Source organism: Stylophora pistillata, chromosome 4 (assembly GCF_964205215.1).
Source record: "Stylophora pistillata chromosome 4, jaStyPist1.2, whole genome shotgun sequence".
Classification (NCBI taxonomy): Eukaryota; Metazoa; Cnidaria; class Anthozoa; order Scleractinia; family Pocilloporidae; genus Stylophora; species Stylophora pistillata.
In genome coordinates, this window is record NC_142522.1 from 2,370,804 (window position 1) to 2,392,846 (window position 22,043).

Sequence of the window (22,043 nt, forward strand, 5' to 3'; positions counted from 1 at the left end):
CCAGTGGGATTGTTTGCAAGGTACCTATGGCCACTCCAGCTGATGAGATCAAGAAATTGAGGAAATGGAATCCCATTTCTTTGTATTATGTTAAAAGACTGCTGGCTCTGACCTATCAATCCTATCATAGCTTAAATACGGAGGATCTAAATATTTTAATCTCTAAGGCAAAAACGAATTACAGCTTAAGAAATTCTCTAAATTTAGAAGCGCCAAGACCAAGATCTGAAATCGGCAGGTCTTCTCTTACACACAGGGCCGCCTTGGTATGGAATCTTCTTCCCCATCATGTCAAGGAATGTGCTAACTTAAGATTGTTTAAAATTAAGCTTAAGGCTAACAAGCATCTTCTTCATAGCATAAATTTTGCCAAAGGTTGCTGCTGTGTTTCAATGAAACACGATGACTTTTTGTATTTTTAATTGTTTTGTATTTAACTTATCTAATTAGAATTGTATTTAAGAAGTAATTTCACTGTTTTTCCAATTTTTATTTTATATTTTATTGTGATTGTGTTATTTGTAGTTAGGCAGGTCCACATTAGGACTTTGGTCTTGCCAATCTTTCTAACCTGCATTGTTAAATAAAGATGTATGTGTGTATGTATGTACCTAAGGCTCCTTTTATAGCGCGCCTTCGTGTTTAAGTGTTAAACCTCCATTCCCCGTGAGTAACCGCTTAATACAGGTCCGACTGAAAGCATGCGTGAATTTTGTTACCGCAAAGCGATAGACACATTGGACCTGCAATGAGTTGGCGACAACCAGCCTCGATATCTCAAACTAAAAATTATCTAGTTGTAATTCCAAATTAACTGCAGCGCTTTGGGGGAAAATCGAAGAATTTTCTTATGCGTATTCCATGGCATTTTAAGTGTGCTTTTTCTCGGTTTCATATCAGTGAGAAGCGTTTATTTAATGTTCACTTTTAACACGCATCCACGCACATATGCAACAGTTGTAAATTAACTAATAGCAGAACTAAAATCCAGTAATAACCGTACTAATTCTTTGTCTTACCTTAGCCGTCAACTGATTATATTTCTCTCAAAGCTTATTGCGGAACTATGCTATAACAAATAAAATCTGCTCAGAAGTATCTAAGTAAACAATGTCGAAAGGGCAATTATAAGCGAAGAAAGTAATTTTAAAAACGAAAACAAGTTGTCTTATTTTAAGGATATCTATTCCACTAACCAACCTAGCGTGAGGACCGTACTTTGGAATAATGGCCCGAGGACCAATATGTATGGTACGAAAACAAATTGTGATATAAAGAATCATGACGTACTTCTGAAGTTCATAAATACACCCCTTCCCCCTCAAATTATTATGTATCACTATGATAACAAGAGCGAAAACAATTACAAGTAAATTGTAAGACTGTTCTAATGTTCTTGTTAAGATAAAAATGTTTGCTAACTAAATCCTCTATAAAATATTCCTTCTCTTAGCTACTCTGGAGACTGTATAACCTATTATCTTTGAGTTTTTCTTTAATCGATGCTTTTCAAACAACGTTTAGAACGACAATGCAACGTCTGCTCAGCGGTGACCCTAAATTTGCACGTCGCCCATTTCAAGTTACAAGTTTATTCTCAGAACCCTCCTGCACAGACGCGCGTTAAAAGCAAAAGCTCGTATGGAGAAAAGAAGCCTAATAGCAGAAAATTAGGTTGATCCAATATAAGGCGTTCTTCCTACGATTTTTCCTTGACAGGCCAGGGTTGGTCAATCAGTAAAGTTTTGGAATAAGTTAATAAAGGATACCAAACAATAGTATGCTTCTGTAGATTCCTTACTCTCATTATCACTAACACGATGAATATCACTGCTCTCAAATATGTCGAGGATTGTGACAAACATGGTGAATCGAAGAAAAGAAATTGAATAAATGGTATGAACAAATCGGTCTGGAATATCTGTAATAATGGTGCAGCAATGTTGTCCTGAAAGTAGAGGCTTATTTTTTTTCTTAGCACCCACCAATATGAGGCTTGTACTCAAATTGGTTCATACGATGACATCAATATCCATTCCAATCCTCAGGTTGGGATTTTCCTCACTCCATCACTTTCTCGGAGAATGATACGAGCCTCTTGATGCACGTGGTGGTGCACCCATTGTCCTTATGTGGGGCGCCTGAACAACTGCTCCAGGAAACCTTGGAGCCGCTGTTGGACGGAACTGAGACTGCAGTGCCATTGCGTGAGCACCGAAAGGGACGGTGGGATGGGGGTGAACAGCCATAGGCTGGGCTGCCACAACTTGAGGACGAGGATACGGTGCAGCGATGGTATGTCGGGAGTGCGCGGAAGGAATGGGAACAGGAATTGGCATGGAGGGGGTGTGGGTAGCGTACACTTGTTGCATAGCAGTGTACTGTGCACCCTGCCACTGACCAGTGGCAGCGTGGGGATCGCCTTGGGCGGGTCCAGAAGGCTTGCCACGTCTACTCGTGTTGTTTGTAGATCTCGGGGTTCGTCCGTTCCCGCCAGATTGGTCAGCGTCCCATAGCATGCAGAGCTCTTCGCCTATTTTAGGTTCCAGCTCCTGCAGAAGATTAGCATGTCTATGATTCTTGGATCTCCAATTTGGAACAATTCAGCCGTAGGCTATAAGTTTAGACTTTTAATTCAAATCGCATGAATTAAAAATGCCTTGAAAGGAATAGAGCCAAGAACACCTTGAAAACTACCAAAGTCCTTATGCTAGAGATAAGGAAATCTTGGTTTTCCAACCCCTATTCGTAGAGGAAATTCTAACCTTGTCATATCTCTTTTCAAGAGAATAACTTCTACATAGGGACACTAGTGACTTGTGTTTACCTGTCCATCCCGACTAATCTGAACCTTTTTGTGATCATTCCACGGGTTGACAAGGTGGTGAGCTTGTTGGAATGGAATACTGGCTCTGTGGAATAACGGGAAAACGGAATGTGATTACACTTGAAAAAGGAATAGAAATCAAGACCAATAAAAGATAGGGTATGACTCATGAGGTTGATACATTTTGAATTCAAATTTTCCTGTACCAGTTTTATTAGTGGAACTGCTAAACTCATCAAAAATAAAAACCTTTAGGCAAACTGTCTGGACTGAGATTTACCAGTTATGGATGAGAAGTAAAATGAATATAAAGAAAATATCTGATCAAAATTACATATCTAGTGCATACTTTTTCATCCATTCGACACTAAACACACCGCTCAGCGAACTTGAACCGAACTCTGGGGACTTGTCTTTGCCAATGGGTGACGTCATCTGTGCGTAACCTGAAACAGATGTGGGACATGAACCTCGTCAGAATATCGAGAACTTTCTTGTTAGCTTACTTAGAATTCTAAAAAGGATAGCTTTTAGTCCAAACAAGACAGGATGACAGCTAGAGACTGAACCCTTCATATGACATCCTTCATGCAAATAACAGCCCAGCTCAAGTTATTTTTAGACTCAAGACATCTGGTCTCGTAAAGGATAACATTACTTATTCCTTGTGTGCCCTCTCTTAGATGAATCAATTACCTTGAAAGTGGCCACTTCCTTGCACTGAGAAGACCAGCATAACATGCTTGGATTCCTATAAACAAAATCAGTTTAGTATGGACACTGATTACGGGATACAACATAAACTTAGTAACCGTAAAACACACTCAAAAGTCTCTACGAATCAAATTCCACTTGAAGAATCTTAAATCAATTAATTGCGGCTACAAATCGTTCTGTTCCCCAGCCTCAAATGTTTTCTGACCAAAACATTTTTTCTCATTTTATTGTCGCCTGCGTTGCTAATGGTTTTGCGTGTGTCTTACAGTTGCGCACGCACATGATGATGATCGGCAAACCCTCTCCTGTCTAAAGACCTCTCGCGGTTTCGCCTCTCATAGTTTAACCGCGCACAAAACCGCCAGGTGCGCTCACTAATTTGATACTAAATTTTACCTTGAAAGCTTTGTTCAGTTTCTTTTCATTGGCCAATGTTGTTGCCCAGATGCCCTTAGAAGGAAACACAATAAAGATCTAAGTCACACCTTTAAAACATTCTACATCACATATCCACAGCCCCATGTTTTCCTTGTATACTAAGGCATTGAATCTATACGCAAACATCAGCAGTTACCTTAGCCATCGATATATCCAAATTTCTCTGGTTGTTGCACTTCATGATAAAGTATCGAGCTGAAAAAAGAAAAGAGAAAGGTGACCGGTGTCTTAATCGTTAAAGTACTTTAGAGTGTTTTATCGACGATTCAGGTCTTTGAATGAGTATCAGCAGTTTCTCCGAGCTTTGTCACTGTCTGCTGCTTTTCCATTCTTATCTTGTAAACTTTTGTTTCCTTTGTGGTATTTTGTACTGGGCTCCACTGAGTCGTAAACTTGAAAACGTGTCCCAGTTAGAAAAGTGGTCAGTGCTGTATTTATTCATTCATTTCTTATTGGTATTATTATTATTATTTTCTTTTTTTTATATTTATAACTATTGATACTCACCTTCACTTGATTTCTCAGACTGCTGAGAAGCCCTTGGGGACCAACTATCATTTGAAACTTTGTTTCCGCTCTGTTTAAAAATAAAAACCACGGTTATATCGATAACATTACTAACACCAAAATCTTCATACCATATAAGCTTTATATCCACAAGGGTCTTCTGTCATACTTGTTAGCAGTAGGGCACGACAACTTAATTTTGTTTGCAAACCTGTAAACGACATTTTGGAAGCAAAACATACCAGTGAGGAGGACGGTATCTCACTTTTTACGCGTGGACTTGATCCTGCAGGAAAAAAGAAAAAAGCAATATGAATTCTACGAGCAAAAACATTTTCATTCACATTGAGGACAGAGATCTACTTATTCTGACGATGTCTTGGTTACATTAAACATTCCTATGAAAACATCACTTCACTACCTCTGATGGAAATTTAATGATTTCAACATCAACTCACCAGAGGAATCACGTGGGCGATCTCTGGACGGGGAGAACTGCTCACTCGAGCGAGGCCTGTAAATGTAAAGAAATTATGATTCTCTATTTGTGGCCATGCGCACTGAAAACTTAGCTTTTAGGCATCTTATAAACACAACTCCGAGACCCGCGCCTACATAAAAACATAAAATAATTGGCTGTTAAAAAATTATCTGGCTGCAACTTTAATACATGAGTATTATGATTCAACCACGAAGAAAAAAGTCACAAAATACCTTGGGGATCTTGAGTCAGATCCACTTTCAAATCCTGAAACGAAATTCCCCCTCAAGTTAGATTGAAAATGTGACAATGGGAGAACTAATGTGACTACAAGCTACCATTATGATCAAATTGATAATAAAGACATTTAAGGCAAGTGGGTTTGGGGTGAGCTGAGTTATTTAAGAAATTTCAAAACTTTTTGTTTCGAAGAAAAAAAATCATGTGATCCAAACGATCCGAAGTGTATACATCGATTTCAATAAAATGGCTGCCGCTCAGCCGAAGAATGGGGCAAGCACTGAAACAAGGCATTTTAGGACTCGGCGGGCCTTGCAGATAAGGCTTCGCGGTCAAACATACACTGTTGTGTTCCTCATTCATTGTACTCAAAAAGGAACTACTAGGCCCAACGGAGAAAAAGTTGGTTTCTTTAGCTTCCCAAAAGAAGCGTCACTTAAAAAGCGCGGAAAAAAACAAATAGCTAAGTCACATTTGATTCTGGATTTGCCTCTTACTGGTTGATAGACTGGTGCAAGTTTCCAAGCTAGTCATAGGGCACGGTGGAAAAAATCCAAGACAATTCCAAATCAGTTTAGACACGTAATTGTAAACCATTCTATTTCTTTCAAGGGGAGGAGTTCAATCACCTGGTCGTGTTCGTCTTTGACGAGGATGCAGTGAAGGATTCATGGCTTGTTCTTCAGCTGTTAAAACTGCAGCTACTGCACGGACAACCATCTTTGTACCAAACAAACAAACAAAACATTAAAAAAAAAAATTACAGACTTTGAAAACAAAGCTCAAAGTAAAGATTGCAGTACTTACAAAGCATTTATTTATAAGTGAAAGATACAAACGCAGGCATAGATAACTGAGGTTTTGTCGCATACCTCGTCCACTTGTGACCATGGTCTGGAAGGTGAACGAATCCTTCGAATAAACAGCGCTTGTAACTTGTGATGCAAATATGAAACGTGGTTTACAACCTTAAGGAAAAAATCCCTCGTTACTAGGAACATACTAGATAGTCTCAGAGGAATTAAAGTAACAAGTAGAAGCAAGTGAAGTTCAAAGAAGAAAACACAATTGCATTGAGATAGAGAACAAGTTTGAGCAGTATTGTCAAATTGCTGTTTTCTTCACATCCTAACCACGCCTATTCCACAGATGGTTGACAAAAACATTCCTTCTCGGTTTAGAATTAAACATTAAGTCATATGACTTCTACACGACTACATTCAAATCGAAGAAATTTAGACAGCGGTCAATTTGTTTTCGTTAAATTTTCTGGGCGCCAATGCAAGGTAAGATTAAAAGAGATGAGGGAAGTTTTTTTTTAAAAAAAACATCGCAATAGCTACCTCTTGACTAGCAGACAGCGCAATCCACTCATCCACGTTAAACAGAGCACTATTTTTTTCTTTCCTTCCTGATGTTTCCTCTGTTTCGCTATCACTGCTTTCACTCTCTTGCACTCGTCCATCTCCAAGGTACCTCTCACTGTCACGTGCAGCAGAGGGGTCCTGGGTAACATGCTCGGAAGACAGGCTTGGTCCAGTAAAGAGTGCTATTGTTACAGGGGACACCAGTGTGCAGCATTTAACGGTCACTGTTGTGTACAACCTGCACAAGAATACATAGTAAATGAGACGTGTTTCGACGCGAATTAGTGAAAGTAAAGCCTTTGTGACAAAGTTGTTGCGAAAGAGAAACTGAATTACATACGAAACTAGTCTTGTCTTAGAAATGTTTTCAACAGGTCTAACCGCACGACGAAAAAAATATCACGGTTAAGTAATTATATAGGAGAACTAAGGCCTAAAGAGACATGTGAGAAAACGAAAGAAAATCTAATTTTTTTTGTGTGATTTTCCGGAGTATTACAGCCATTCGACATGATTTGGGTCCATATTTCTGAGCTTGTCAAAATATAATTGCTGAATGGAACTGCCTGTTAGTAACACCGATCAACTAGCTTAAAATAACAATGATAAAAAACAAACAAACATTAATAAAAAAACAAACAAACAAACAAACCTTGACATTTCTTCGTAAATTATCCAATCAGAGGGAAGTTTGTTGATGGCCTTAGTTTGAGCGGTGAACATGGAGTCTCCGTTTGTTGGAGACTGGTACAATATGGAGGAATTGTGAAATCGAACTTTACTCTCTTTCCTGCAACATCAATAACACACCTTTGTACAATAATTTATTGGATGAACTCGCTCATGGCTGGGCGAAGAAATGTTTCCAACTACTAAAGGCTACAAAATAAAACAGTCATTAGCACAGTCTAACAATGTTTGTTCTTACTGTGTTGTGAGTTTTTTTGCGCTTCTATCCACCCGGGCCACCTGCGGAAATGTTCCAGCACAGAGGGCCGCCTATTTACAAATAATAAAATTAATTTAATTAATTCTATTTAATGGTATGCAAAAAAGAAGAAGACATTACAATTGAAGGCCTAACTAAGAATAGTCTCTCTTCGCTTTAAGACTGAAATGGCAGAGTTCTTTGGATTACAGCAGTTAGGTATGACGGGAACAATTGCGAGAGTGTTCGTGTGGTTCTTTGTACAAGAAAACAACAACCAGGACGGGGAGAAAAAAAACAGTTATGGCGGATAGTAGAGACGTGGGCCACGACGAAGGCTATGAATTCTAACATCACAAATATGATGTGACAGTGACGAGGGTGAAAACGATGACAGTAAAACAAAGTGAGTCCATGATAGCAACCACGGATGTGCGACAATTATTTGGACCTTTATCCAGCAGTAGCATACCTTGACAACAGCCCAGTTGTTTGAGTTGGAATTCAAGTCCCTGATGTCTCCTGCTCCACGAGGGCGAATAAAACCGGCAAATTTCAATTGTCCAAGAACCTGTGCTCTAAAATGACAACGAGTAAATCAGAAATGTCGTAAGATTAATTACATTCCACAACACATGGCGAGGGTCGTGACCACCACTTCGATAATTTCAACAGCATCTTCATTCAAAATGCATGTAAAGTTCCAAGGTTAACTTGCAATGGAATAACTTCCTGAGATTTTCAACCCTTAATTAGAAAACGGCCTTTACCTCATACCAGCCATAATTTCCAAGGTAGCTTGAGACAAGTAGTTCCTCCGACAGAATTTTATGTCGTCACCTTCAGATCGAGCTCGTTGCCAGCCCTGCAAGAAAAAAAGCAAACTGTATGTAACAATGGCTGGGGCAAGTAAAGCACCAATGAGGAATCCTACACTGACAGAATAATCACAATTTCGCACAGTTTGCTTGGCGGGGCCTTGTTAAATCTTGCCTAATTTGAGCCATCGTGAAGTGAACTTGATGAGTGTTTGTTCATCACTCTTGCTTCCAATTACGATTAAGATTCTTCAGTAATTCTTTGTTTCAAAGATCAACTTTGATTGTAATTGATACGCTTCTGTATCTGTCCAAATTATATCCCACATTTTTTCATTTTTGTTACGTTCCAACCCAACATCATAAGTAGCAAGAACTCACTCTGAACGCTTGCACAAACACCAAGTGATCGCTGAATGGATCTAAGACGAATCTTTTCCTGGCTGTAGCTGCTGCTTTCTTTTCTGACGGGTACATGGGAAGGATGACTGAAAACAACACAGAACAAGCACAAGGCTTTGAAAAGTTCCATCTAGAGTCTACCTTGATTATATCCTTCATTTGAGTTACGAAGTGAGTCATATGTTTGCTATGAACATGACGAACTGAATATCGTTATCCTGTCAAGGGGCGTAAGTAGTATCTGTCAGTAAGCACCACACCGTCAGAAAGGTTTATCATCACATTTTCGGACAAGAAGGGGGTAAAACTGTGCTCTCGAAGCCCCACTCCTCTCAACTGCACCCAATCAAAATTGATAAAAAAGTTAGTAGTCAGTAAATGTCAAATGGGTCATCCAAACTAACAACGAGAATGACCAGTCATCTGTAACTTTCAATTGACTTTTGTGTCAAATGTTTGAAATTTCCCGTTCAATTTCTTATTATGGGAAACATAGCGATGGTTTAACGATCCAGGGAGAGTTTTAAAGTGTAGGTCTTCTAAGTCATTCAAAAAATTCATCAGTCTCTGGTCTTTTACTTACAAGGATCCCTGTAGGCAAGGGCACAGGCGATGGTCACCACTGGATCCACACACTTCAGCACAACTGAATACAGGATCATCTTCCCCAGCTGTGGACTGAGGGGTAGGTCCGCAAGGTGACGACCTATGAGAGGTGACACAAAATCACACAGTTATCACAAAGAGTCACACAGTTATTACAAAAGATTGTATGACTATAACATCGAATCACACGGTTATTTCACAGATGTGGCCAGTTTTTCACGAAGTAAAACATTTATTACGCCTGCTAAATAACAACTCAATTAACAAACTGTACGAATGGGTTATGAAAGACTAAGATTCTGGTCAAATATCGTCGGGCAATTTTAAGCAGGAGAAAAGGAAAGCACGACAATAAATGCAAGATTTCCAACTAAAGGAAAATTTCATTTGAGTGTCAAATGTAGTCCTTGGTCTTTGAGCGGTCCAAAAAAAAAAACGCTCTTATCTCTCAACCAATCAGACTCAAAACCAAAACCAATTGTGACTTAGTCACGCGCGTCTTCCATGCTTCAGGAAGTTTGCATGTTTTTACTCTGAGGTTTCCTTTCGAACAGTTCTGTCAAACAAGCAATGGATTTACCGAGGTCAGTCAAGTCTTCCCATTGATCCAAAGCGTCTATAGTCTGCATCAAAAGTAAATAAAACCAGAGCGTTAATAACAGCTACTTATGCGAGGGTCGAAGCGGTGAGGAAAAAAAAAGAAAGACAAGTAACAATTGCGGACAAAAACCTAACAGTAAGTATTTCACTGGGGTGAAATTACGACCAAATGGGTTAAACATAACAGACACACAAAATCAGTGAAGGATAAGCGACAGATTATGTGAACAGAAACAGCCAAAGGGTGTGGCAACAATTCTATTGGTGTCAACACCAACCTTAAGAAGGGCAACAGCATTTCTAAGAACCAAAGCAGGGGGAGCCTCGGGAGCTTTAGACAAGAAATCACTTATTGATGTGTTTGGTGATGCTAACAGTTTTGTGTGAAGACATAATTCCTGCAAAAAGGAAAAAAAGTAACACAATTGAAGCTCCACCCAGGCATCGTAACTGCGTTGTTCAGGACTCAGGTTACAACAGGTGTCACGTTATACCCCCACCCCCTCTCCCCTTCGTAATAGCCACCTCTCTCGAAACGGTTACTTTTCTTTGTCTCCAAAGGAACTTACTTCAGGGAAGACAATCGACTAGTTTAAGTAAATAAAAACTTCATTTACGCGATTGTTCTTTGATTGGAAAAAGTTCAAGTTAATAAAAACGAAAATTCCTGAATCCTACCTGCAGAGGTATTCTTAATAATTCTGGGATCTGGTATTCTAAGAAGCTATCATGTCGAACTCGGCTGAACAAATGGTAACAAATACCAGGGGAACATCTCCCAGCCCTGACGCAGAAAAAATTCAGTAGATGAAGGTTTAGTCGTATGTCGATGGTAAACAAAGAATGCTGTAAATATACTTAACTATGACCACAATAAAAATAGGGAGTTTAAGCAAACCACGACGGCGACGGCAACGAGAACGTGGAAAAACAATAGATCTAATTGGCCGAACAATAGCCCAGCACGTGCGTTTTCAAACTTTGTACATTTCTTAGCCGTCCTTTGCAAAACAACAACGTGAAATCACCAAAATTTGCGTCGTCTGCGAACCGAAACCGCGGCGGCAAATTAATTTGATTTACATTTGGAACCCAACGCTACTTTTATGCCTTATGTTGAGTTTGAGGTCTGGTGCCCTATGAGACGGTAAACACGTGCAGCCATTTTCGAAATTCTAACCAAAAGTAGAAACTCATTTTTTAATCGACGTCTTCCGTGGCGTTGCCGTCGTGATTGCTTAAGTTCCTTAATATTTTATCACAGAAAACTCGACATTGAAACTACAAGAAACATACTTGAATACTTACTCACACTTTCACCAGAACCATGCAATAACTGTCACCCACAATGTTTTTCATATATCATTCTGATAGTTTTCAACATCGCGGTTGCTAAGTGCAAGAACTTATTTTAGCAAATAGACCGCTCCTTCTATCGGTTTGACGGCGCAATAAACCTTCGCTGGATGTCCGGAGAACACGAATGAAAAGTTTGCTTTTATAAAACAAATTTAAATGTTTCAATTTTCTACGGGTTTACCGGTGGAATGATCGATAGGTTTTTGATCAATTATGGCGCTCGTATTATCTAAGTTATATTATCAAAACATATAGATCACCTTCCCTTCCTCTGAATTGCACTTGCTTTGGACACCCATACCGATTGAAGTGAAGAAACTGATGTCAGTGCATCAAAAGATTTCTAAAGAATCAGAAAGGTTGATAAAACATTTCGCATCTCCTTAATTAAAACTGTATCGCAATTAGCACAGACATCTAAATTTACAGCGTAAACCCAAATAATCATCATTATACCGCGAATCAAATGAATAAGGTTTTAGTTGAAAGCGTTCAGGACACCGGCCGGGAATAACATTATTATCTCTGGCGCAAAGATTTGCGGCGTGCCAAAGGGAAGGTTATTTCTTCTTTGAATCGCTTTGGTGGCACTACAGGAAGAAGTAATTTATCACCAACCTCTTTCACCTTTCCACTGTCAATCACAAACACAACATCATCGATGGTGACACTGGTCTCTGCTATATTTGTTGAAAGAATCTGTGTGAAAACAAAATCGCGCATCAAGAGCTTAATAACTGTTAAATATTTTTAATACCCAGAAACATCACTGATGAAATCGTAGGTATGTATAATTATGCGTACATGTAATATATTGTTCTTCGAACTAAGGAAAATCTAGCATAAACATTTAAACTAGTTAAAAACTTACAATCTTTCTCGTAGATTGATGCAGTTTTCTGAAAACCTTAAATAGACAAAAGATATGATTTAGTCTTGTGACAATTGAAGTATTCTAAACTTATCAAGGACTTTTGAAAAAGTTAAACAAGAAGTACGGCTCCCTTCATTTACCTCTCTTTGTTCTGAGGGTTGCATGGAAGAATGTAGGATATAAATCTGATACCTGAGAACAAGAGAGAATAATAGGTATATACATGTAGGTGCGAATCTGGGGCACTGTTAGAGAATGTTTAATGAGTAAGGGTTAAACAAACAACAAAAGGTTAATCAAGGACTACCTTCCGATATTTCCAAATTCCCTATCAGCTGTCAAATTGTCACGGAGAGTGATAATTTCATCATAACCAGGAAGGAATACCAATATGGAACCTGTGTAGGTATAATAATGTAATTTACTTCTGGTGGGGCAGAAACAAATTAATTTTAACATCTGCTAGATATGCAACTGTGACTTTGAAAGAGAACAAGGATACACACATTCTCTCTGTTTTTGGATGTACCATAAAAGAAATAGTGACTTAATTAGTGTACTCCAACTGGCATGGAGAAACCTAACATAATAAATAAATTGAATTGGGTAGGTGGTTTTCTTGATTTTACAGGCATGAGAGTCCAGTCTTTGAGAATCCAGTCCACATCTGCTTCACTGTATTGTGTCCTCAGGCAAGACAGTTTACAGTTAACCGCTGCCTGGTTAGCTCAACAACCACCGCCTGGTTAGCTCAATTGGGAGAGCACCGGACTGCTGTGCGGGAGGTCGAGAGTTCAATACCGGCCGGACCAACACTCAGGGTCTTAAAATTAACTGAGAAGAATATGCTTCCTTTCTTTAACATCAAGAAATGGTTAGATATTCTAGTCTTCTCGGATAGGGACGAATAAATGGAGGTCCCGTCTCCTGCAGGGTTAGGGGTAGGAGACGTTAATTTCCCACGCACGAGATTACTGTGTGATGGATGTCCTCCCCTGGGGTGGGTTGGGTGGGTAACAGGACCCCCGTTGATACCAGTGTTTACTACACTGAAGGGGCTATCCTGTATAAATATAGATGTCTGTCTGTCTGTCTGTCAGTGTAACGTCACAGTGCCTCCCTCAACCCTGGAGTGCAATTGGGTATCAGGAAACTGTCAGTGAGGCTTGATGAAATGCTGAAGGTGACAGAGTGATACACTTGCATCCCATCCAGGGAGGTTGCTATACTTCTGGTTCATTCATGCACCAACCAGCAACTAAGCCCCTACTTCATGACTTAACCAAAACCTATTTAAAGTTGAACTAACCTTCTTGCTGGGTGTTGCAGATATGTGTCAGTAAACACGTGATTAAGTCAAGGTCAACCTGTGAAAGAAACAGAGATTTTTACCAAGGATGCTTCTACACGTTGGAAACAATAATGAAGCAGATTGGTAATGTTGGTCAAGAGGAAGGCAGAAGAATCAGCCACAGAATGACTTCCCTTGTACAACATTTGACTTCATACTTATTGTCTTCTATGGCAGATTCCTCATTTCAATCAGAAACCTGAAATTACAACCTATCATTGCAGCTAACTCTTAAGTTTGATTTAGACTTAACTCTTTAGAAAAAGCATTCTTTTTAAATAATAATATTAATTACAGGTGCATTTTCCTTGAATGCCTTACCCGATCATCATCAAATGTCTTGTGGTAAATACCAAGAAGTTCTTTGCTTTCTTCACTTAATTCCTTAGATTCCCTTTCTAAAGCTGTTTCGTCCACATATGGAACTTTAGGCGATGACCTAGGAAGATAATCATAAAAATCTCCCTTCAAGACATTGGCAGATGCTTGAGTGAAGACTGCCATCACCCTCAAATTAACTTGGAGGAAGGTAAGCTGTAGCTGTCAGAGCTCATTATGCTTTTACACCCTAACATCAGTATACATATTCTCCATACTGCTCTCTATACATTTCCCAAGCTGTTGACAGGGAGAATTTGTTTAACAATTAAGAGCTTCAATCTCTAGTTGGTGAGCATTTCCTTTCTTCTCATAAGTTCAATGTGTGATTCAGGGAAGGGGGGTGATACTGTCACTCTTAGGGGTCGAAAGGGTAAACATGACAAGATGCCTACCTTACTTCATGAATACCTTTCCTAAGTCTTAACTAACCGTCCACAAGCTTATCACACCCTCTAAATTGTCTTTTTAGTAAGTCTACTGGACAAGCAGTCTACAGGGAAATTCAGAATTTAATTCAGGACCTGGGGTACACAATAGCTTGTGAAGCAAACTAATTAGAATCTTGCTTTACTCACAAAGACGATTCAAGAATTTTGACAACATCACTGTGTTCCCATTTCTTGGCCCAATCTATTGCAGTCCTGGGGGAGAGAAAATTGCAGATATAAATTCCTTGCATGATCTAATTCAGCAACAAGACCTTCAACATATTTGATGATAGAGCAAAGACAGACAATTTTCCTCACCAGCCCTTCTTGGGTTCTTTGATGTGAGGATTGGCTCCTAAACCCAGCAACTGTTCAACCACACCCGCACAGCCTCGACCTGATGCTACCATCAGGGCAGTGGCCTGAGTGTCTGAGTGTTGATAGTCAACTGTGCAAGAAGAGAAGCAAAGGTCCTTCAATTGTCCTCTAAATAAAGCTTTTATGATCATTAGAGAGGAGAGGTGATATCTTAATAATCACTGTGGAATCCTGTTTAAACCCTGGCCAGCTCATTGTGTTTTGGATGAGATCTTCACCTCTCACAGGGTGGATTTCAACAAGGGAAGGGGAAGGGAACTGCATTGAATTAGCATCCCAGTACTCCTCGTTGCTATAGACCACTTCCATAAATGGCTGCAGGATTAATATTCTTTTGTCTAAATTTAAATTAGCCCTTCTGGCCTCGTTCTCCAGTACAAAATTCAAAAGAATACGTTATCTCAAGCGAGGCCAGAGAGGGCTAATTTAAATTTAAACAAAAGAATATTAATCCGGCAGCCATTTATGAAAGTGGTCTATAGGTCATTAAAATTGGGATAAACCCAAGCTGAATGAGCCATGTTACACTGATACAAGACAGAGCAGGTAGTTACTAAATCTGTTCAAGGCTTACAGGTGAGAGAAAGTCTACAGATTGGACAAATGTTATGGGCATGACAAACTGGACAGGATTCAGTCATACGTCACAAGGTGACCCATGTCTGCTCTTTAGGTCAGTGTTCTCCTTTTCAGGTAGTAACTACTACATGTATACTGCCTGTAGCACCTCTTTATTACAGCCTAAAAATCATTTGGAATTCTTGAAAGTTCAACAGGCGAAAAGATTACCCTAGCAGTTTGAAGATTTCTTTTGCCTGTACAGCATATTCTGTATGTCAAAACTGTGATCTAGGAGGAATGTTACATTTTTCCAACAACTTACCGCTGATGTTTTCATGCATGATCAAGTAAAGAATCTGGACAAATGAGTCCTCATCACCCTATTAAGACAGAAGTGCAGGTTACCCATGGCTAATTTCTTTTTGGTTCTTGCTTGATTTGAAGTTTAAATCTCATCTTAAAGAGTAAACAGACATCAAGCTTTCACAGATACACATACAATCTATTTACACTTACATTTAGCCATGCCTCTGAAATACTGTCATCCATTTCTTGCCTTAAATACTGTTCCTCACTGTCACTCTCCTTGGGTGATAAAAATGTATGTAATTATAACTTATATAAATCTAAAGATGGAATCAAAAGGTTTTTTGGAAGTGTAACAAGCAAATTGAGCCTACCTCATCTTGGTTATCATTTTCATCATTTGCCAGACCTTGCAAGGCATTATCACAATTATCCTCTTGTAGTTTGATTTCTTCCACAGCTTCATCCAACTCTTTTATATCTCCATCATCAACTTTATCCTCAATCTCCTCAATATCTACATCATCTCCCTCCTCGTCATCTTCATCATCATTTGCTTCATTTACACCTTCCTCTTCTTCCAGTAAGATGCCCTCTTCCATGTCTCCATCACCAAGTTCTTCATCAAGCTGGAATTCAGGAAGATAGTCTTTGTCCCGAGAATCTTTGTCTAGTTTTTGAACAGGATCATCTTCAAGTTCCACATCTGACAAGGGAAGTATGTGTTTATACATTTTCAAGTAAACTAGTAAGAATTATTCATTAAATCACTGTAAGTTGTACAGCTAACATAATTTATTCTGGTTTTTCTTGTTGCCATGTTCCCACCAATCACGTAGCTCCATTTTCTGCCTTTAAAAGCACACACAACCCACAATTCCTCTATTTGCTTCAACAAAGAGCTAATGCTCAAAACGTCAGCTTTTATAATCGTAACGGTGGCCAATTTACCATTTCAACTTTGTTGATATATTGAAATTAATTCATTACCCCCACCGATGCAGCCCCAAAAAGTTTCTTTAGAGACTATCAGCCTTTTAACATAATTATGATTAGCACAAGGAGATAAATGTACAACGAGTTGTTAATATCTGTCTATATAATATTAGTATAATTTCAGAGCTGAGCAAAGAGTTTCCAGCAATCTGATAGGTCAAGGGGTTCCTTACATGATGCTATATAAACTGCTCCATGCGGTTTATATAAAATGTTAAAACAAAATGTTAATAAATGTTACTAAAATATTATGATTCTAGAGATTTCTCTCTTGTTCTACTAAAACAATTATTCGCCTCAGGTTCGGTGAATATTGTTGAATAATCCCCTTGACTTCGTCTCGGGGATTATTCGACGATATTCACCTCGCCTTCAGTGAATAATTGTTAAATATAAGCTGCTAAATTTTTCAAAAGAATTACCACCAACCTTCTAATGGCTGCAGTTCTTCACCAAACATCCCTTCTGCCTCTATGTCAGCACAAATAGGACCCAGCTCTTCTGTGCTGACATTAGTTTCACCTTCAGTCTCATTATCTTTGTGAGAACCCTCAACTTCCTCATCATTTACTGCATTTGAAATTTCCTGCTTGGTAGGCAGGGACATGTTGCCATGCTTTTCTCCTGTAACATTTTTGTTTTGGTTGTGCTTCAAATGTTTTGCCATTTCTTTGTTACAGTATGATGTCCTAGCAAGTTAGAGTGGTCAGTTATATTTTAAAATATTTGTACATAACCCTACCACAATGCATGTATGTGGAAATAAAACTAGGAAAAGTCTGTCTTGGAGAATATACTTCCAAAGAAAACAGCACTTACATTTTAAGAACATCTTCCAAGAAATATGCTTGAACATCAAAGCACCGACCAGGAACTGTGAAAAATAACATGGGTTGACTAGAGGCAATACTGTAGTACAGTTCCCCTTTGTTTATACTGCGACCCAAGAACCATTTACTGGCAGAGCAACAAAAGATTCACTAAAATAATGTAAGATAATGCATCCGCTCAGGACATTATTCATGAATATAAAAAAGAGATAAGTTCCCGAATAGTTTAGCAAGCTGAATTTCAAAGCTAGAGTTCTTCTGTTCAAATACAGTACTCTGTGAATTGTTTGAATCTATTTCCGTGGAAAAACCTGCCTCATTATTAAAATAATGACTCTTATTGTACAAAGGTACCACATACGAGTACATTACTCTAAACATAATAACAATATTGATTTTAATTCAAATTGTGACACTGATGGATAGTTACGACAAATGAAAATAAAAACAGAAGGATAATTTAGACAAGCCTACCACATAACTTATGGGCCACACAATCATTTTGTTCATGCAAATTACTTTCAATTGATATAACAGGTTAGAAAAAGCAAAAAATGATCAACCTGTTGGAGGATAGATTTAAGGCAACATAGGACAAGTAATTACACTTACCATGAATAACTGGACATTTTCCAAAGTAGTCAATAAACAAGTTGATATCTAAAGCAGCACTCATTAAAATTAACTTCAGTCTTCTGTTTACTGTTAAAAGGTCCCTCAAAGCTATTAGCAGGAAGTCTGAAAATCTATCTCGCTCATGAACCTCATCCTGATGAAATAAAATTTTATTAGTGTTCAGTATAATATAATAACCATACAAGTCTCAACTTTCTATTAACTATCATTCAAACTACAGCCTTTTAGGACCACAAGTATGTCTTGGTGTTGTGGGAGATGGTGGTGGGGGGTATCAATGCCACTGAAGGTTTTTCAGGGGAGGGGTGAGTTAGGGGGATAATGTAGTGGACTGCCTTTCGAGGATTTGAAATTTTAAGCCATTGGTATTTCTACTATTCCCTACCAAAGAATGAAATAGGTTCATATTTTTCAATTGATAAATTTGCTTAGATAAATAAAGATCAAATACTCAAATATTTCTTGTCATACCACTATGACATGGGTGATAAATGATAGTGAATTATCTCCAGACATCAAAGTCCGTAACAGCACACCAGTAGTACAATATGTTAACAAAGTCTTTGGAGATATTCTGCAAGATAAACAAGTGTACAAAAGATGACAAATGTTAATGTTGAACATTCAAATCTGACAACAAATCTAAGTTCTTACATGATGGACAGTTAAGCAATAAAAATCATTATAAAGAAAGAAAATTTAGGAGGGTTTATCTTACAGAATCTTATTAATAAATGATATAATTAAGAAGCTCAGACAACAACTACCGTAACAAAGAACTGCAACAACTACTAACAGTAACAAAGAACTACAACAACCATGATTATATTCCCTACTAGCTTAATACATATTCATTTTCATTAAAAAGTGAACAGTGCATGCATACAAAGTGTATCTCTTCACCTAAGAGATTAAAAGAGTCTTGATAAGCTGAAACAGTAACTAAACATGATATTCACAGTGTACATGATACCTTTTAATTTGAAATGCTTTAAATTCTGTGTGATTTACGTTCACAATACCTATTATCCAGCCTAATTTGGTAACCAACAGTCTGTCCAAGTCTTTCTCCTCTTTCATTAGCAACTCTTTCACTCACTGACAAAGCTGATATGCGTCGAGGCTGAGTGCAAATAACTCGGCAAGGAGTTGAATGAGCACAAGCCTCTTCCAGTATAAACTGTGGAACCTACAAGTTAAGAGAAGCAAAATAAAATCATGGATAAGGATAACCCTGACTATCTGCATTTTTCCCTCAGTGAATTTTTTTTCAAAAAAAAAAAAAAATTAAAGAACATTTTAGGAGAAGAAGCTTTGTTCTCTGCTCAGCTTCAATCTGTTTTTAGTTGTAAAGTTTGAGTTCATTACCTGTGTTGTTTTTCCTGAACCTGTTTCACCAGATATAAGAACAACCTGTATGGACAATTCATGAGACAAAAATTATTCCTTTTCTTATAATATAACAATGTATAAAACCTTGGCAACAGCTTTCAATTGATATATTTCATGCTTTACAAAAATATATTGTGAAGACATACACATTGATTAAAAGAGTCATTCTTTCAGACAATTCCTTTAACTGAAAGTAAACAGTTTTAGTTTAAGTGTGGTACATTTTCATGAAAATCAGTACTAAACTTTAGACTTCACCTGGTTTTCAGATATAAGCTTCATGATCTGTTCCTGAAGCTCAAAAACTGGTAGAGACTTGCGGAATGAAAAGAAATCATTCTCTTTCACTACTGGTGGCACTGCAGCTGTGTTGTTGTTTAGTTTGCCAACAACTCTATTTTCTCTTCCAACACGTCCTTATGGAAAAAAATACACTTTAGATATTGAGTAATCAATTAAAACTAGCAAATGAATATAATTTATATAACAGCTCATAAGTATCCTCTACAGAGTGATTTGATTTAAAATTGTATAAAAAGTACCAATAACTAAAACAGCTGTAAGTGAGTGGAGAAGTACTTTTAAACAACTACCAAATCAGAAACCATTTACCAAAAAATTACACTAAAAACAAAAAATGCAGTTTGTGAAAAGCAAATTGATTATCCCCATTTCCATCTTTTTTTAAACTAGTCTGATTATTTCACATTCATTTTTTTCCTTTGTTTAAGTACTGTCTTAACATTTATCTACCTTGCAAAAAGAAACAACAAATTAAATTCATTTAAAAGAGAAAGTCAATTTTGAGTACAAAATATATTCTTCAATTAGGCCAAGGTAGAATACAAAGCCAGTGAACACATTTTGGAAAGATTTACAAACCTATATTTTTTGAGCATAAAATGAAAACCTGTTATTCCTGAGTAAGTCCTTTACAAGTAGAGACTACCAACCTGTATCAAAGGTAACTGTGGACCTTTCGGTTTTGGGCTGTAGTTCCTGTCTCTCTTTAATGTTCAAAGGATATTTCTTGAGTAAATGTTCAATATGATGTGAAGCACTGCTGGTGAGTTTCAAAACAGTGCTACAGGTTGCAGCACTAACCATTTTCTTTGACACTGTTAGAAATCTATTGCTTCCATTGCTGCAAAGAAATGAAAGTATTAAAGGAAAGGAAACAGACCAGTTAAAGCCTAGAAGAAAGAAGTGTTTGTTAACTATACTAGTATTAAATGCTCAATGTTACCATGTATGCATTTAAAGGGAGTTTCATTTATTTGAAAATTATCACTCGAGAAATGAGACAGATCAGACGAGAGAATCCAACTAGAATCCAGCCTAAAAGAGAAGAGAACAAAGCTACTTAGATGAAAACTGACCCTAATTCTTTGACCCCAAAGAGTGACTGGCATCTAACTTCTCCTAACAATGTCATCTCTGAATGAAACTTCAATGGTCATGAGAACAAAGGAACTCATCATTAACTAAATAAGATCTTGATTGTTAAACAAAATCTACTTGTAAAGGGTAAAATTATTATCGTTATTATAATTCAAAATGAACAACTACAATAAAAGTAAACAATGCATAAAATGAAATAAAAAATTGAACATCTTACCCGTTGCTTTTTGATTTTAAACCCAAATTCTGACACAACCTGTGCACATAGGCTCTCTCCACTGATGTAAATGATGAAGGAAACTCCAGGACTTTATTAGGAAAAAATGAGATCATGAAGATTAAACCTTTGTAAACATTTTTCAATATGCCCTATCAAATAAGCGCTAATTGAACATTCTAAATTTAGACTGTGCTGTTTTTATTTGATGTGACAACATACAAAGATATAGTTATTAATAACAATTATTAAAATTAATAATGATATTTGGCTAATGTTTCAGGTTCCATATGGTTGCTTCCCATAATGAAACAAGCATAGAATAAAGCCACACTGTTGTGCTGATACAAAGTCGCATGACTTTCTGTGTTATAAAATTGCCGCCGATAGGCATCAGAGCACATAGACAATCCCTCGTCCCTTTGTCTGATTTACCTTGGCTTGTTTTTACATTGACAACCGGTGAAACAAAAACAGCCAGTCTGTTTGTAATGTCAAAATAGCATTTTAAACCTGTATGATAATTTCATTAGAAAAATGAAAATCCAAACGACCTTACTTAAGGAGTAACGTACTGATGTTTCTCCTATAAGGGCTAGCACTTACAAACGGAAAAATGCTGAAAAACTTGCTACTTTGGGATTACAGCTGCCTGCGTAAGCTTAATATTGATGAAACCTTTTCTTTGTATTGCAAATTGTTTCAAATATCTTAACTAGTACAATGGGCAATGATTAATTCATTTTAGAGAGGCACATCCTAATTTCCAAGAAAATCCAAATGGTTACCTTTTTGTTTCTCTTCAAATCGGAATCTATCAAGGGCAATTTTCACCGCGATCTTAAACTCTTCCTTCACACAAATTTCTCTCTGACCCCTTTTAGTCTTAGATGAACCAGTGGCAGCCATCTTTCTAATCTGCAGTTACACCAAGATTCAATGTACATAACGCACTTGTTAAATTTACACCGCTGATCTAGCGGTATCAGTACAAATTTCTTC

General features: G+C 37.7%; 1 protein-coding gene across 1 annotated transcript; it reads right to left on the reverse strand.

The window, feature by feature from the left end:
* Nucleotides 1-889: 889 nt before the first annotated feature.
* LOC111321703 (3'-5' RNA helicase YTHDC2-like) lies at nt 890-21,987 on the reverse strand. Its single transcript, XM_022924664.2, has 44 exons — nt 21,830-21,987; nt 21,042-21,132; nt 20,377-20,567; nt 19,682-19,839; nt 19,400-19,444; nt 19,054-19,220; nt 18,503-18,605; nt 18,008-18,164; nt 17,385-17,439; nt 16,995-17,254; nt 15,944-16,275; nt 15,780-15,848; nt 15,586-15,643; nt 14,643-14,772; nt 14,472-14,537; nt 13,837-13,954; nt 13,474-13,531; nt 12,472-12,562; nt 12,305-12,356; nt 12,162-12,197; nt 11,909-11,989; nt 11,551-11,633; nt 10,610-10,715; nt 10,210-10,329; nt 9,912-9,954; nt 9,309-9,431; nt 8,705-8,811; nt 8,276-8,370; nt 7,978-8,083; nt 7,506-7,576; nt 7,230-7,367; nt 6,554-6,815; nt 6,083-6,178; nt 5,840-5,930; nt 5,204-5,237; nt 4,948-5,003; nt 4,732-4,775; nt 4,490-4,559; nt 4,119-4,177; nt 3,941-3,994; nt 3,524-3,578; nt 3,177-3,273; nt 2,828-2,912; nt 890-2,552 (listed from the first exon to the last, which is right to left on the reverse strand). Exons 1-44 carry the CDS (start codon nt 21,948-21,950, stop codon nt 2,070-2,072), a joined length of 4,917 nt encoding a protein of 1,638 aa, XP_022780399.2. The 5' UTR covers nt 21,951-21,987; the 3' UTR covers nt 890-2,069.
* Nucleotides 21,988-22,043: the final 56 nt, after the last annotated feature.

Excerpts from the sequence above, each read along its gene's own strand:
- LOC111321703 (XM_022924664.2), bottom strand. The coding sequence starts at position 21,950 with ATGGCTGCCACTGGTTCATCTAAGACTAAAAGGGGTCAGAGAGAAATT. Across the intron at positions 19,445-19,681 it reads AGCTTATATCTGAAAACCAG|GTTGTTCTTATATCTGGTGA; the intron begins GTGAAGTCTAAA and ends TTGTCCATACAG. Across the intron at positions 4,560-4,731 it reads AGATACCGTCCTCCTCACTG|AGCGGAAACAAAGTTTCAAA; the intron begins GTATGTTTTGCT and ends ATTTTTAAACAG.